The sequence below is a fragment of the Wyeomyia smithii genome, chromosome 2 (genome assembly GCF_029784165.1).
Source record: "Wyeomyia smithii strain HCP4-BCI-WySm-NY-G18 chromosome 2, ASM2978416v1, whole genome shotgun sequence".
Lineage (NCBI taxonomy): Eukaryota > Metazoa > Arthropoda > Insecta > Diptera > Culicidae > Wyeomyia > Wyeomyia smithii.
In genome coordinates, this window is record NC_073695.1 from 237788260 (window position 1) to 237804152 (window position 15893).

The 15893-nt window shown below is 39.0% G+C and overlaps 5 protein-coding genes across 24 annotated transcripts in view; 2 read left to right on the top strand and 3 right to left on the bottom strand.

Annotated features, from left to right (window-relative positions):
* Positions 1 to 2844, bottom strand: part of LOC129720818 (uncharacterized) — a 149998-nt gene extending 147154 nt beyond the window's left edge. For 6 of the 20 annotated variants that reach the window (XM_055672608.1, XM_055672609.1, XM_055672611.1 and 3 more), the window contains exon 1: positions 2673 to 2842. The gene's annotated coding sequence lies outside the window, so the exon portion shown is untranslated. The other 14 variants (XM_055672605.1, XM_055672606.1, XM_055672601.1 and 11 more) reach the window with 8 other exon arrangements.
* A 2114-nt stretch (positions 2845 to 4958) lies between these two features.
* On the bottom strand, positions 4959 to 7119 carry LOC129721898 (membrane-bound transcription factor site-2 protease). Its single transcript, XM_055674995.1, has 3 exons — positions 6778 to 7119; positions 6039 to 6717; positions 4959 to 5984 (listed from the first exon to the last, which is right to left on the bottom strand). The coding sequence occupies exons 1-3, from the start codon at positions 6850 to 6852 to the stop codon at positions 5233 to 5235; spliced, it is 1506 nt and encodes a 501-aa protein (XP_055530970.1). The 5' UTR covers positions 6853 to 7119; the 3' UTR covers positions 4959 to 5232.
* A 922-nt stretch (positions 7120 to 8041) lies between these two features.
* LOC129722281 (transmembrane protein 39A-B) lies at positions 8042 to 10116 on the top strand. The gene is made up of 3 exons (XM_055675606.1): positions 8042 to 8604; positions 8667 to 9452; positions 9767 to 10116. The coding sequence occupies exons 1-3, from the start codon at positions 8209 to 8211 to the stop codon at positions 10001 to 10003; spliced, it is 1419 nt and encodes a 472-aa protein (XP_055531581.1). The 5' UTR covers positions 8042 to 8208; the 3' UTR covers positions 10004 to 10116.
* Positions 10004 to 10599, bottom strand: LOC129722283 (LYR motif-containing protein 2). The gene is made up of 2 exons (XM_055675609.1): positions 10452 to 10599; positions 10004 to 10387 (listed from the first exon to the last, which is right to left on the bottom strand). The coding sequence occupies exons 1-2, from the start codon at positions 10488 to 10490 to the stop codon at positions 10157 to 10159; spliced, it is 270 nt and encodes an 89-aa protein (XP_055531584.1). The 5' UTR covers positions 10491 to 10599; the 3' UTR covers positions 10004 to 10156.
* A 49-nt stretch (positions 10600 to 10648) lies between these two features.
* LOC129722280 (sine oculis-binding protein homolog B) overlaps positions 10649 to 15893 on the top strand; it is a 75099-nt gene continuing 69854 nt past the window's right edge. The window contains exon 1 of the mRNA XM_055675605.1: positions 10649 to 10857. The gene's annotated coding sequence lies outside the window, so the exon portion shown is untranslated. The remainder of the gene's footprint in view (positions 10858 to 15893) is intronic.

The window sequence follows — 15893 nt, forward strand, 5'->3', positions numbered from 1 at the left end:
GTGATGGATCTGAGCTAGTGAATGTGCACAAAGAATCAAATAATTCGGGATCAATTTATTATCTTCAATGTGCAACAAAATCAGTAGCCTCTACATTGTATAAATCGATAACGGCGTCGGTTACGTCCTTACATCGAACGATGCCAGAGATTATAACTCTTGTCCTTTCGCTTATCAAAGCGGACTCTGTAACCACGAGGCTACGAGCTCCCCTATGTAGAATTTTCGCCTAAAGTACCAAGGCTTTTACTATCCTAGCTAATTCAATTACGATGGGATTTCGCCTGGAGACTGAATAATGACGATTCAGAGAGAAGTTTGCTTGCTACGAGCGAAGAAGTCTATTATTACGTCATATTTATTATCAATCTCCTCGTCTCGCATATCAGTATGGGAACCACGCATCAAAACTTTCTCTATACCCATTGCACCCGTATAACAGAACCAGTCGAGATTTGGTACGGAACATGACACATGTAAGTGTTTCCGGTGGCAAAACCATGTCGGCAACGGTTTCCAAAAACTTGGCTTATGTGGTACTTGTGGCAGGAAAAGCCAAACTTTCACCACCACAAGAGGAACACAAGCATTGGTGACACATTTTCGTTTGGCAGTTTGGCCTTCTACAAGACCGACTTTTCCTGCTGGTTTTCGAGGTACAACGGCAGTTATGCAAGCCGGTTCTTAAGCGGGTATTACACGAAGCAAATATTTGCTATTTTTGGTACGGATTTTATTTTGCGCAAAAATAGCAAATGTTTGCTTCATCTAATACCTGCTTTAGAACATTGAACGACATAAAATATGAAGGGTAGTAAAACCAAACATAATGTATTATTTAATAGTTTTCTCTCTAATCGAATGACATATTGAAATGTGTAATCCCGGAACATTTTTTATCAATCCGAAAAATGTTTAAACTAAAAATTCGTCATTCGAACACACCCATTTAAAAAAAGTTACATGGTTTAAAGTCATTAGGCAAGTCGCATAATTCTATCTGTTTTTTGCCTCAGCATTCTTTATGGACAGAAATGTTGATGGATTATGCGCGGTCTAATTACCGTAAATTTAATTCCGTCGCAAACAGCTGAGAGGGAATAGCGTACTAACATAAAACACTTGTGGGTGGAGTTCTGTAGATTGGGTTTAGAGAGGTTGAATTCTTTCAACCGTACATTCGTATCTACAGTGTAGGTTTTTTAGGGTGCACAGTATGTGATTTTGTGGCAATACGGATGCGGATATCAATACGGATGTTAATATTTGCGACATCTGCAGATACAGATGGGAGTTTATATGCGGATCTTGATGCGGATATTAGACTTTCAGTTCGAGGACCGGTTCAGTTTACAGTCTGTTCGCAGTTTCAGACGCAGATAAAAATTCACATATTTTGGTACTGAGAACCCTACTAGACAAATAACAAAAGATTTTATTGTTTTGGATGGAGATCAACCATTGCAATTTTGAGCTAACTCGAAACATTTAAAAAAATCTAGTTTTTCGTTTGTGAGACCACTACATTTGATATTTGGCAGTTTGAAAAACTGCGTGATTCATGTTTGTAAACTTATTGTAATTCTCAGACTTTTTCACATCTTTACGTTTTGCGCATTCTAAAATTATTTAACCATTTTTTATCTAATTAGATTTTGCTGAGTTCAGATTTTGGACTGAATTTAATATTTTAGTCAGTTTTATACTAAGTGTACTAGGTATCGGTAAGATTCACATTAGTTTTATTCTGTTTACGATTGAACTATAACTTCAAGATACATTCATCAAGAAGACGCTATGGTATGCGCTAAATGAAACCCAAGCACTCATGTCATGAGCGATCAAATTTTTGTAATACTTATACATCTATATAGCACCATTTTCGAGCCCCTCTCATAATTGTTTGCATGTTGACACACGAAACGTGTTCACCGCACAGAAAAAGGGGGTTTCCCGGCAGCTTTCCAAAAAGCGACTGTATCGGCGACACTGAAATTAAATGAGGCACGGACTTTCGCGATTTTTTGTAATCGATTTTACACGTCCACGATACGGTTGCGGAGTGTTTTTCTTCTCGATATGTTTTTACTGCCGATAGAGCACAGCTAAATTACACACGGTGACGCTATGGGAATTTGCTTTAATTTTTATTTCTCTCATCTTTACCGCTAAAATTAGATGTATCTTTTTCCACTCATTATTCACCCCTTCCTCTCACTTCCTGAAATTTTTTCTCTGTCATCCGTCAAAAACAGCATCGTTATCACAGCATATTAGCATTGAACATTTCCCCAGGCTATTTTGTCGCTCTTGTTTTGCCCAATTACACCTTTGCTTCGTCTACACCACTAAACCATATTCAGCCATAGAATCATCCAAAAATGCACTCGCTTCGTATACTAATGCCTATGGCCAACATCCACATAGCGAGAGGAAAAATATGTAGACCACTTTTCCGTCCACGGCGTATCCTTGGATTGCTCGCCCCTTTCTGCACTCTGCTTACAACTCACTCACCCACCGACAAATCGACTCGTACCGTACCGTTTACTCCGAATGGAAGTGCTGCAGAACCAAACGCGCGTGTAAGGCTCGAATCCGACACTGCAGGTTCTGAAGCTACCAATCCGTTTTGTGTTGTCTGTATTTAGCTCACTTCTTTTGATTGATACCTGTGTCTTTCGTCTGCAGCAAAAAACCTCCGATCAGCAGCATGCAAAACTAGCATCCAAACTAGTAAACCCGAACCGGACGACGGCACTGATACAACTGCCGATGGCGAGAGGGAAAAAAAGATCCGCAGCACGCCGAGGCTTGCTTCGTGGGAATGAATGCTGCCGCCCTTGCCGAATTCGCTTGCTAGGTGAGGATTCCGCACGGTTGACAGCCCAATCGCATAAACAGAAGCACGATGCGGCAGCTGGCTGGGCTCTCGCGCGTCCGTCCACCCGGCGTGGGAGAGTTTCGCTAGCAGGAGGGAAATGAGGGAGCACTTGAGAAATCAAAATAACACAACTGAGTCCCTCCCCACTGGGTGACTGATTAACAACACTTCCTAGCGTTCTCTTCTTTTTGCTTTCCTCTTTTGCTCTTTCGATTTGTCCCCATTGGCAATGCTAACCGACCTATCAAAGCGAAAGCATTGCTCACTCGTTTGGCAAGCTATTTTCGTTCGACTCGGGAGCCTGAATGAAAAATGTGTCGGGAGGCGCTAGAGTAAGTAAACAAACAGTGAGCTACTGCCAGTCCCACCAGTTGATCTGCACCGAACACGCGAAGCGACCTTTTTTTCAGTGAATTTAGCGAAAGAAACTTAGTTAGGAAGGATAAACACAGCATCAACAAACAATTAAAACAATGTTGCTCATCCGGTAAATTTTGTCTCGATCGAGAGGGTTCCCCAGAGCGGCAGTTATGATTCCTCTCGCATTATGCTGTTGTAATCTCTGCTGCTGCTGCTAGGGCATGGTTCATCGAACTTCGGGCCCCGAGAAAGGTGCAGAATGAACACACGAATTGCATCAGCATAAAAACTCGTGAACAGCTGATTTGTCCGTTCTCTCTACAACCCAAGGCAAGAAAAACCATGTTTCGCGTGCATTGGATGCTGTGCTGCAGGTTGCGGTCCGGGACTGGTTGCTTCTATTATGTATCGCTTCGTACTCGTGGCCTAGCAGTATTTTCTTTTATGACGTATTTCAAATGGATAGCAGTTTTGCTTGCATGTGTATGTTTACCTACGAAGCATGACCGATAGCCTTGCGTCTCCATTGCATTTTGTTTATGATGGAGGCGCATTGTTAACGAGATCTTGTATGCATAGACAGGGTTAACGTGCGCTTGCATGAGATGCGCATGACACCACAAAGAGTCCTTAAATCAATTCTTCTGGTTTAATTTAGTTTGAGAAATAGTAAAAAGCTTACAATTTCTATGCTATGCTAAAGATAATTTCACTCTGTTGTTTTTCTCACTTCAAGAAAAAAAAAAAAAAAAAAACAAGGAAACCACCTAATTTTGAAGCCATTTTCGACACTTTAGAATCTTTTGAAGAGTTAAAATTTCTGGTGGTTTTAGCCTTGTGGATGCCATCCCGAATAAAGCTGGACAGCAAAATGATAACATAATGTAATGCCCAGTTATCAGGTAAGCCAAATCATATAACACGGCATCCTATATTCAGATGACAGAGAGAAACAAAATGATTCCAAAATGCCTAGATTTGTTATTCAGATGCCCTGAGCGTTGTTATCTTACTTTACTGAGGATACTGGTTTCGTGTGAACTCACACTCACCGCGGATTTTGCTGGAGTTGCCTGAGACACTCATCAAGCCATGATTCGAAAGTCTTGACTTCATCATAATCTATTCGAGAGCTTTTATAGGCCATCCACTAGTTTGATGCCACCGGGCACGGAAAGCACCGATGTTGGAGTTTTAGACAACTGCTAGAATGCCGAGTTCATCAGTTCTCCCACTACTTTACCGGGAACGATTTTTCTCCAGCCCTAGACTAATTCATTATTTAATCTGAGCTTCTTTCGCAAGAAGTCCAAAAACAAATCGGTGAATTACCTTACTCCTCTTCAGAAGCTAGAATAATAAGTTTCCATTAAACTCTACTAGAAATTGAAGAAGTATATATTGAAAATATTACTAGTCCGATCATATACGTATTTCGATTGCGATATACAATCATCATCGGTGCTTATGTGGACTGGTCCCCCAGTCTATAATTATAGCTTCTGATTTCTTATATCATTTTACTAAGACGCTCTGTAAAATATTTTCAAATCTTACCCTTATTCTTCCTTTTCTCTATGCGCCTTCGATTCTTTAGCCTTGGCCTTAATTGAATTTGGATTCATTCGAACACGCTACTGAAGGGACTTGTCAATTTATACATACTCAATAAGTTTTTTATGGAAATTCCGGGTGATTCCGCAAAAAACGCCAGTTGTTTTTTAAAATGACTAATTTTAATTAGCTACACTTTTTATCAGTACAAGTACTACAATAATAAAGATGCACATTTGAATGACCTAGCATCTATAGATAACTAACACTATTGCTATCATAGTCGTGGTTCACGGTATGATCTCCCGATCTTAGACACTATTGACTATAGCTGGCTTTTCCTTCTACGCCCTAGAGTTATTCATATTCATTAATTTACATAAATTCACTGTTTCATCCACAACAATATTCAACGAGGAAAGCGTCGTTCCTTGTTATTTCCAGATGGCGCCAAAGATCATCTGCCAGAACACTTTCGTCACCAGAATAAACACGAACAATGTTCCGACGATGTTGATGCCCAGCGCGATCATATCGCGTTTACTTTTGTGCGGAACCCGACTTACAATGGCACCGTTACACAGTAACGTACTAACAATATGCTGCCCGTCGAAACCGAAACAAGGAATTACGTTGATGATTGCCAGCCCTATCGAGAAAACGGTAACATACTTGAGCAACAGTTGTACGCAGTCAGCTAAACCCGGTCGAAAGAAGTTCGTCTTCGGAACGAACTGCGAAATTCGAACCGTTCGGGTTAGATCGGCCGGATGGCCTATATAGATTACGTCCGGTTTTCCATCCCTTCGAATTTGCATGATAGTCGTGAAATTGTTTATCATCGGCTTGAAACAATGTCCCTCCGTGCAAGTTAGTTTGTGCTGACAATAACCAAAAGAGTTCTCAATCACTTTACGGATGCTGAGGCACATGTGCTGTGGTAACGCAACGTCTTCCTCGTTCACATCCACTATATACTCAAAGCAGCTGGCTGCTTTATTTTCTGCATTGCAGCACTCGATTAGGCCGTCGTTTTTGTGCGAAATCGGAACAGATTCGTCGTTTAAATGCACGAAATCAGGTGATATGCAATAGGAGGGCTGTGACTGGAGAGTTTCCAGCAAGCAACCGTACCACAAAGATTCACTGCGTACCTCGCAACTGTTGATGGAGGTTATGATGTCGCCTGTTGAATATAAAAAGTTAACAAAACAGACTCATCTCATTAGATAGCGAATACCTTCTTCCAACCCTTTTGAGCCAATCAGAGGTGAATTATTTTTTATATCGGTTACCATCACGGACTCGTTAACACGATACAAGCCTGACAGCATGACTGGTGTGGCCACGAACAGCAGATAGGTGAACGCCGCCAGCAGCAAATTGTGCCAAATACCAGCGCAGAGGACCTTCAACCGTTTCCACATCTTCAATGCATTCAGCTGATCTGAGTCAAGCTGCGTGTAGGCCAACGGAACAATAAACATCACATGGAAACCAAATCCTCTGATTGGTATATCTTCCAGAACGGCTGCCAAACCATGACCCAGCTCATGTACGACACTATTAATAGCCAGTGCCGAAAGATAATAACCAATTTCGTCAAATGGAAGATTTACACCCGGAAACAGTAATTCAAGTGAAACCGCTTGCTTGCCAGACCCGGTATCTGAGCTGGGTTTTCCCGTTCCGGCATTGGTGTGGAAAGCCGTAGCAATCAGCAAGCAGGATGCCAACGGCATTAGCAAAATCGATACATAAACTCCCAGGCCAAAGCTCAGATCCAACAACTTCGGGTAGGCCGTACTCCATTTCACGATAGATCGGTTAAGGGCCGATGTGTGCCACTGCAGTCGAAACAGTTTTATCGATAGGCCGGTTCCTTTTAAAAAGGCTTCATAAGGGTAGTGCATGCAGCTCTGAAAATAATTAAACAAAAAATTAATGCCGCTGAAGGTTCTTTTGCGCTGAAACGCTACTTTAAAGAAATTGTCAAAAAACAGTAAAACTCCATAGATGGTGACCACCACACCCAGGATGATCAGCAAGTCCATTCCGCCAGGCGTCCGTTTCTGGATTGTACAAAAATTCCTGAAGTTCGCTAATCACATTTTTTTGTATACCGTTGAGATTTATCACTGAAAACTGCGTTGCCCAATCTAATGTTTCATAAACTTCTGTTGTTAATGCTAACAAAATTTATACTTAGCAGGAAAACTTCTTTTGGTTTAAAATAATAGTTATAAATCTGCGGCGCCGTGTTGTTATTCCGGTCTTGCCTTTGAGCTGACTTTTTGTCTCTCTTTTTGATTTCATTCTTTTCTCACCAACTTTGACGGACTGTCTAGATGGTCGAGTGGGGCAAATGTACGTACTCACCCGACAGTGAGTTGTGAACGACTCCCTGAATCATTTTATGTCGAATTCGGTTTTGCCGTGCACACAAAGAAAATATCACCAAGTGACACGTAAAAACAACGTAAATTGACTTAAAACTGGATGTTTTCACTGGTTTAGGTAAATAATACGCATAAAAGTTGGTGAAAACAACGCAACAGCTTAATAAAATGCGAATACTTAATTTTGGGTATAAATTTGTATGGAGTTTTTGATATTGATATTGTTGATTCAAGGTATCCGATTACCTAAATGATGGCTTCCATGTAGGTACTCAGAAGTACGTAAATCACTTTTACCTAAAAGTGCCTTCCCGCGCCGAATGGCTCTTTTGCGTCGAAAATACGAATATTTGAGTATTTTTATTTTTCTGTGTGGGACTACTACGAAACTAAATATTCGAAAATAATAAAATAATGCAAACTTGAAACAAATTTGATATTCAACCATTGAATCAAACAATCAATAATTACTCAACAAACAATCAATAATTACTGGTTAAACCTATAAAATAGTTAGTATATGATAATTTATTAGTTTCAATGCGTGTAATTTTCTTTGGAGAACGATGTTGGTCTAACAGTTGTCGCCAACGACTCATCGGTTCGAATCCCGCCGTGGAAAAGACGATTAGTGTCAGTACACTATCTTGAAGCTGTGTCAAATAAATTTATTGTATAAAATAAATCAATTTTAAATACGTCATTTTGAAGGTTTCATGATAAAAAATCAGAAATGACCAATTTTATGCCGCATAATAGATATCGCAACAAAATATCATTCAATGTCAGAATGTTGAGCTCACACTGTGTTGGGGTTCGTTCACGCTGTACATCGTGAGAAAAAGTAAACGTCAGAACCTGTAGCCGATGGATCGAGATTTTTGCTATTGTAATTATATCATAATAAACAAAAACGCGTTCGCGTTGGACTTGGTTTATCAAAGTGTAAAGTTAATTAAAATGCAGTGAAGTAGATTCTAGTTTAAACTAAAGTTTGTTGAAAAACACGAAATGACGGTAACGAATCGTCGAATACCGCGATTGTCAAATCACCGAGCCCACCTGCCCCATCCGCAGCATTTCCAGCATCCAGGCGGTTTCGCCGGGGCTGGAGCTGGAGGTGGCCTGATGGCAGGGGTACAGAACATTGGAGCAGGTGGTGGAGTGAATCCGGACGATCAGCAGCACGGTGGTGGCAATTCGGCACTTAATGGGGACGAGGACGGACAGTTTAGCTTCGGAACGCCTTTTCCGAAGCATGTTCCTTTCCCGAATGTGGACACAAGCTCGGAACTGTTAAATGAATTTCTGATCTTCGGGTTTACCATAATAGCTAGTGCAACGCAGTTCCTGCATCTATACCGTACGGTTTGGTGGTTGCCGAATTCGTACACGCGACAGGCTGTGGTATGTTAATTTGTTTCTGTTGTGACAAGAAAATAGACTGAAAGTTTCCTGATTCTTTGCAGAATTTCTATCTGATCGATTGGGATCTGGCAATTTTTATTTATGTAATGGCAAGCCGTCGGCTGCTTTATTGCTGCATCCTCAAGCTTATCGATCTCAACTGCCCGGATGCATACGTGGATATTAGTAAGAGGATAGCGAAGTACGTATTTTTAGCCTGCGTACTTATCTCCTTTATTGGATGTGGGATACAAATATTCCAGAAAAACAGTTACCTTTACCTGTTTTGCTTGTCCTATCCATTTGTACTGTATCTGGCAATTTTCGGATTCAATCTAGAGCAGTTCCTACGCACGATCGTCGACACTGAAGTTAACTGCATTAACGGAATGCCTGTGCACAGTTGTTCCTCGAATGCAATCGCTGTTCGAGCGGAAATCGATACGCTTAAGACGGATTTTAATAATCGATTCAAGCAAATCATCTTCACTTCGGTACTGAACGCCTATTATTCCGGTTTTGTGCCGTGTGTTTTGGTTCCGAAGCACCTGTACTACGACATATTTTGGGCAACGCAGCATCTGGGATTTATATTTATCGGTGGTTTTACCATGTGTGTGGCTTATTGCTTTCCGGTGAGGTACTGCGATGTTTTTCATCGTGCAGCTCTGCACCTGGGACAGTGGAGTCGTGTGACACACCGAGCTCATCATCCACCACCGTACGTGTGGTCCAAAACAACAATTTTCCCTTATGGTGCTTACGTAAAGCACATGGGAGAAATTTACCGGGCGTCTGGCTTTAGCACTTCAGCCATTCCGGCTAACAACAGTCATATTCGGTTCTTTGTAAGTTTGACCTGATAATTATTAAGCATATTTCTAGATAAACATTTCAAAAGGTCCTATCTGCTTTCATCGTTTTTCCGAAGCGTCTTTTCATTTTGATAATGGTTCAGCTTTAGTAACTCACCCAAGCGTAGTTTTCGTTCAGAAGGCTAGAGTGATCCCTCCGCTATCAACTTGTGCAAATAACGTGTCATAAAAGATGTTTTATAAGTTGTGGTGATTGAATAGAAGTGATCGATCAAAAAATCGATCAAAGCAGATAGGACCTTTTGAAATGTTTCTCAAGATTTATATAACGAATATTTTCTTTACAGGCTATTTTCAAGAATCCAGTTTTAATTTACATGATCCTGTTTGCAGTGCAGGTCTCACTGGTTGCTCTCCAATTGTTGATCCTGTGCCTTTCGCGCGAATGGCACAATCTCATCTCGATCGGCTTCCTGTTGCTGGCCAATTACTTTACGCTGTTCAAAATCGCTCGCGATTATTTAATCGCAAAAAGGATATATGCCGGCGAGAATGCCATTCACGACAAATATAAAACGCAGTAATTAAAGGTAATGACTGATTTATTTATAATTTATCTAAAAATATCTAATCGATTTGATCGCTTCCGACAAAAAAACTGAACGAACAAAGCTTACTAATAAGCTAAGAACACAAAGACACGTGATCATGCTTGCATCCGAAGGCCGAAGGTCATGTTACGTTTTCGAACTTCCGCTGAGGTCTAAGCTTGTTTGCAGTTCCTTCAGTGAACGGTTACCGTGTTGTATAAGCATTTTAATAGCAATCTCCTCTGTTTGATGCTTGTTAGCTCGAAAATCGGACCTTGCCCACTCTCGGAGCTCTTGCCTGCTGGATGCATCCGGAACCAGTCGGATTGTGCGAAAGATCGTTCGGTACAATTTAAGTACTTCTTGTCGTAGCATAAACTGCGAGGAAATGAACCAAAACTATTTGCCGGTTTTCTAGCTCGAGAAACGTATTATTTATTACCTGTTTCAAGCTGAGTGCTGATTTTGGTAATTTAGACATTTTGTATGTAGCTGTTTTACTTAATTTAATCAATTTAATAACTGTGTATCGAAATAAATTTGTTATCACTTAATTTTATGAAGACTGCGGTGCGGATATAAACAGAAAGACAAAGGATACCGTTCACAACTTTAGACATACCCGGTAAAAAAGTGAAGCAATTTACGCTCACTCGAAACTCGTCAAGTCAGTGCGAACCCTATATTTGGTTGTGCGAACCATGGAAAAGATTACAAAGTATCCGAAATAAAACGACGTTTTGACGAGTTCAAGATGGCGAAATCCTGGAAAAACTTGGAAAATCAAGGAATGTCACTGGATTCATTATTCCATCAAGGAATATCAGAGAAAACTGAAAAGTAATCAGGTAAATTTTTTTAACCGAGACGCGATTCTTTTTTAAACGGCGCTGCAGCGCCAAAACGTTTTTTTAATTTACCGTAATAGGGTAATGCGGGACCTCGAATACTTCTTTCACTGGAATTTAAGAGTTGCGTTCATCTACGTTGCACTTTTGAGCGCTAGATACTGAAAAATACCAGGGAAATTGATGTTATATTTCAGGGAAAACGAGGAAATTTAGTTGTGAAGACTTTTTCGCTACCCTGCAATTTTCATGCCAGATCGCGAAAAAAAATGACAATGTGAAAATGAGAGCAAGAATAATTCTCCATATACAGTCAGGTTTTTTTTTACGCGGGGGATACGTACCTCGTAAAAAAAACCGCGTAAAAAAACCGCGCTAATTTAAAAATCCGCGTAAAAAAAACACGTTTTTTAAAAAATCCGCGTAAAGTAGTCCAGCAAGAAGGGCTTTAGAAAAAGCCCGAGACACTCTAGAGCCAGTATAATACAGTATTTAATTGTCTTCTTTGACGGTCATTCCGGATCTTTCGGTGAGCGGAGAGTATTTTTAGGACTATGTCTTTTACTAGACGTTAATTCGGAAATTCGTAAAACTTTTTTTGAATTAGCGCGGTATCGGGTAAAAAACCGCGTTAATGCAAAAATCCGCGTAAAAAACCGCGTTAATAAAAAAATCCGCGTAAAAAAACCGCGTTAATTCAAAAATCCGCGTAAAAAAACCTCGTAAAAAACTTCGTAAAACTACGGTGAATGAAACAGTGACGGCTACCATAAAATATTGTATTTTTCGTTGATCTTTGTGTTTCTCATTCAAAACAGTGGTGACTCCAGAGCGTCTGTGATTTCAATTATTGTGTTTGTATGGTCAACATTTTGATCAGATTACGCACAAAACTCATGTGGAAAGTGTATCGCAATGATATTACTAGCTCAGCTAATATATATTCACTACCCATGTTTGATCCATGTTAAACAAAGTAAAGTACATACACACTATAAAAAAAAAGTTGTTTGGTATTTTTTTATAACAATGCATCGGTAAAGTGTAAAAATACCGGTATTCCTGCAAAAGAGCATGAAATTAACGACTGTTCTCGTTCTTCATTATCTGTAAGTTTTTCTATAATTTCGGCAATTTTTACCGATGTACTATATTAGCCTAATTTTACATTCACCGAAATATGTATACAGGGTCGAAAAAGTTTTCAAAATCCTATTCCCTGATTTTCCCTGATACTCCCTGATATATAATATTAATTTTCCTGATATTCTTCAGTATTCGGCACAGAAAAGTGCAACGTAGATGAACGCAACTCAGAAATTCCAGTGGAAAAAGTATTCAATCGAATAAGAAACCGAACAGTAGAAGTTCCCAATCAGCCTTTCATGCTGAAAAAACCTAAATTAATCCACCTAGCGGTCAGACCCAGCCTTTCTCATTCAAACTTATTATTGGTAAAAATAGATTTACATGAACGCTTCAATCCAATAAATGTGTATTCACTTTTTGGGTTTTGAAATAATGATGTTGTAATTGAAGTATAAAATATGAAATTTGACGTAATTTAAATGCTCAAGAAATAGCGAAATAAAAGAAATGACTCTTAATTTCGAACAATTCAATCACGAGCGATACCGGGAACATTCAAATGGTACGATACCACATTTAAATTATATTGAGGCCACATATATTGATCAAAGCAGGTATAGTTTTAACTAGCCTTTGAATTTCTTTTCTTTCCGTAACTTTCGAACCACATATCGAAGTGTTATAAAGTTTGTTATTTGTATGTTTAAGAGATGACTCGTTCGTATGTCACTAGTTATGTTCAAATAAGTCGTGTAATCTTTGAAATAATAGACTTTCGTTGTTTTATTAACAATTTAATACATAACAGTTGCTTAGTTCGATTATAATTGAATGAAATGGGAACGTATAGGGCAGCCAAACTTTGAAACCACGTGTTAAATCATAATTCATCAGTTAACCCTTAACTAGCCCGTTTATCTGATAATACTATTGATCAAATCGGTTGTGTAGTTTCTGAGATAATGAAGTTTCGTGATTTTCACAATTCGGTACATTACAGACGAAGTTACAGTTCGATTACAATAAAATTCAATAGAGTGTTATGAGTCATCTAGACCTTTCATTTGACACTTATTTCGTGAAAATCGGTTCAGCTATCTCTGAGAAAAGTGAGTGAGTTTATGTATTCTTCGGAATATGTTTCTTTTCATAGCTAAATTTCACATTTTTAAACATAACAGGAAAAGTAATAGTCCGATTGCAAAAAAAAAAAAACAATAGGGTCTTATGGGGTAACTAGACCTTTCATATGACACTGATTTTGTGAAAATCGGTCCAGGCATCTCTGAGAAACATGAGTGAAATTAAACAGTCTTCAGAAGACGTTTGTTTTCATAACTTTTGAACCACATGATCAATCTATATAAAATTCAAAAGTTAAGGGTTTTTAAGCACGTTCATTTGATATCAATTTTATTGAAGTCGGTTGTGTGGTTTCTGAGATATTGATGTTTCGTGATTTTTACTTTTTTAAATATAACCTCTAAAATAATAATCCAATTACAATGAAATTTAATAGGGTCTTATGGGGCAACTAGACCTTCCGTTTGCAATTGATTTCATTAAAATCGGTCTAGCCATCTCTGAGAAAAGTGAGTGAAAATAAAAATCTGCATATACACACACACACACACACACACACACACACACATACAGAAAATGCTCAGCTCGTCGAACTGAGTCGAGTGATATATGCCATTCGGCCCTTTGGAGCACTTTCATATCTTCGGTTTTGCAAGTGATTGCTATACCTTTCTAGGAGAAAGGCAAAAACATACAATTACGCTAAAGAGACGTTTGAAAATTATTCGCATCTCAGTTAAAACATTTTCGATTGGAAAAGTGATTAGTTTTCACTTTTCGCTTATATCCTTTGATTTCCCTGATAGAAAAATGAATTACCTGATATTCACTTTTCAATTTTCCGGGTTTTCGCCACCCTACTTTTACTGAACAATCTGTGAAACTGTGTCTTTCACCTGGCGGATATTTTCCTCATACGTGCGACCGTTCAATACGCAAAGATTTTCTTCTGGTGCTGCTGATTTATTTAAATTGTTGTTGTGTTTAAACATAAGCTATTTATATCATATCAAAGTGCCTGTGATAAAACAGTAAGTTCGATTCGATTCTAGGCGGAACTGGCATGTTCATTCATAACCTGCTTTTTCTGCCATCGGTAGTTATTACAACTGCGTTTGTGTTTTTTTCTTGAACATTTGACAGGCTGTACGATTCGAAATATTACCAAAAAACTGTGAAAATCACCGACTTGTCGGTCGGGGGTTACACAAACTGTTCGGAAATTTTACCTAATTCGGTGTTTGTCTTAGGTGTGTAATCATTCAGTTAAAGTAAATTTACTGCTTTCCCAAGGTCCACCAGTTAAAATCGCAGCGAGAAATATTTTAACTGATATTGTTTTAATAATAATTTGCAATTACAAATGTTCTCTAAGCATCCTAGCTTCTGTGAAAACATAACCTCAAATTATATAACAGGTATTCATATCGAGCTCGTATACAAATACCCAGCCGTCAGAAAACTTACATCCATTGACGGATAATGGAAGATACACAGTTTACGGTTGGGTATTTGTATACGAATTCGACGTGAGACGTTAGAGATACTCAGAGGCCCTTGCAATGCCGAGTGCAGCGCGGCTCGAACTGCGTCTTTTCTCACGGTGAGGAAAATATCAGCCCTGAAAATTCACGCGCGTCAAAACAGATCCCGAACTGTTTCGCCGCAGTTCACGCCGCGCCGCACTCGTCATTTCTAGTGAACCTGTGTATTAGAGAAATGACAGACTTTTTATAATGAAACGCACTCAGTATTTCACAAACGGAAATTCGATAATTTTTACGCACATCAAACGATTACTTTGGCAAGACACTTTATATCCACAAGACATCATATATTTGACGGTTTGACCCGAGTGTCAGTAACATTTCTCAGGAAGGATCTGTATGATCACAAAATTCTGCTAACGAATAGCCAACATATTAGCCATCCTGGTGGCTGATGGTTGCAAACCAAGTAGTTGAACCTACGATTATGGTCTTCCAGTATTCCCTCTTTTGCTGGTCGATTTCCTTGAAGCCAAAAACGACAAAGCTGTTCATTTTCTTCTTCAGAAAAGCCACAAAAACGAATTGTGAATTGTCATGAAAAATCTATGTTTTGTTCATTCCCCAACACTCGCAAAACGCTTATATGGAAATAGCTAAAAATGAGGTATTCAATTAAAATATAACATTTTACCCACCTTTTGATAGTGTACTTCTTCTTCTTCTTTCTTGCTGTGATATGATTGTCACAGACTTTATTATGGGACCGGTGACAGAGACCATATGCCCTTTTGATAGTGTACAAAGGGTTTTAGAACGATCTATTTCTTGTTCGAAAATTGATTCTACCATCATTTTCCTAGTTCCAAAGCTCAAATGCAGAAGTTGCACAGTCTTCATTAGTTTTTCGTTAAATCGTCAATGTGCTTTTTTTACAAGCTTAAAAAACGAAATTTATCACACACCAAAGCCATAATCAAACTTTCAGTGAAAACTAACATTCGAAGGGTCAGAGTCAGTCAGCAACCGTGCAACTCTCTGTTCTGCGCAAAAACAAATAACGTTTCACTTCAAATGCGTGGAAAGCTGCGCCACCTGCACGTGATTTTTTGGGCGGGAGGTGTATCAAAAAATCGCAAAAAAATGTGATTTTCAAACTTTTCTTGGCTATGTCTGCTAATTAATAACAGGTTACGTTATATTTGAGTATTATTACTAAAAAAGCTTAATCTAAAATGGTACTGAAGGGTTTAGGAAACTTAGCTGATAAATTTTTACGAGAACTTCGCTAAACAGTGGAATTTGTCGGACTCCGGTTGAATTTACTGAAAATCGAGCACATTCTTTTTTTGTTAGAGGAATAGAATTAGGTACGTT

Coding starts and splice junctions, on each gene's coding strand:
- LOC129721898 (XM_055674995.1), bottom strand. CDS start 6,852: ATGGACTTGCTGATCATCCTGGGTGTGGTGGTCACCATCTATGGAGTT. Junction 6,718..6,777: donor TTTTTGACAATTTCTTTAAA/GTAGCGTTTCAG, acceptor AATTATTTTCAG/AGCTGCATGCACTACCCTTA. Junction 5,985..6,038: donor CTCAAAAGGGTTGGAAGAAG/GTATTCGCTATC, acceptor TATATTCAACAG/GCGACATCATAACCTCCATC.
- LOC129722281 (XM_055675606.1), top strand. CDS start 8,209: ATGACGGTAACGAATCGTCGAATACCGCGATTGTCAAATCACCGAGCC. Junction 8,605..8,666: donor CGTACACGCGACAGGCTGTG/GTATGTTAATTT, acceptor GATTCTTTGCAG/AATTTCTATCTGATCGATTG. Junction 9,453..9,766: donor ACAGTCATATTCGGTTCTTT/GTAAGTTTGACC, acceptor TTTTCTTTACAG/GCTATTTTCAAGAATCCAGT.
- LOC129722283 (XM_055675609.1), bottom strand. CDS start 10,490: ATGTCTAAATTACCAAAATCAGCACTCAGCTTGAAACAG. Junction 10,388..10,451: donor CAGCACTCAGCTTGAAACAG/GTAATAAATAAT, acceptor ATTTCCTCGCAG/TTTATGCTACGACAAGAAGT.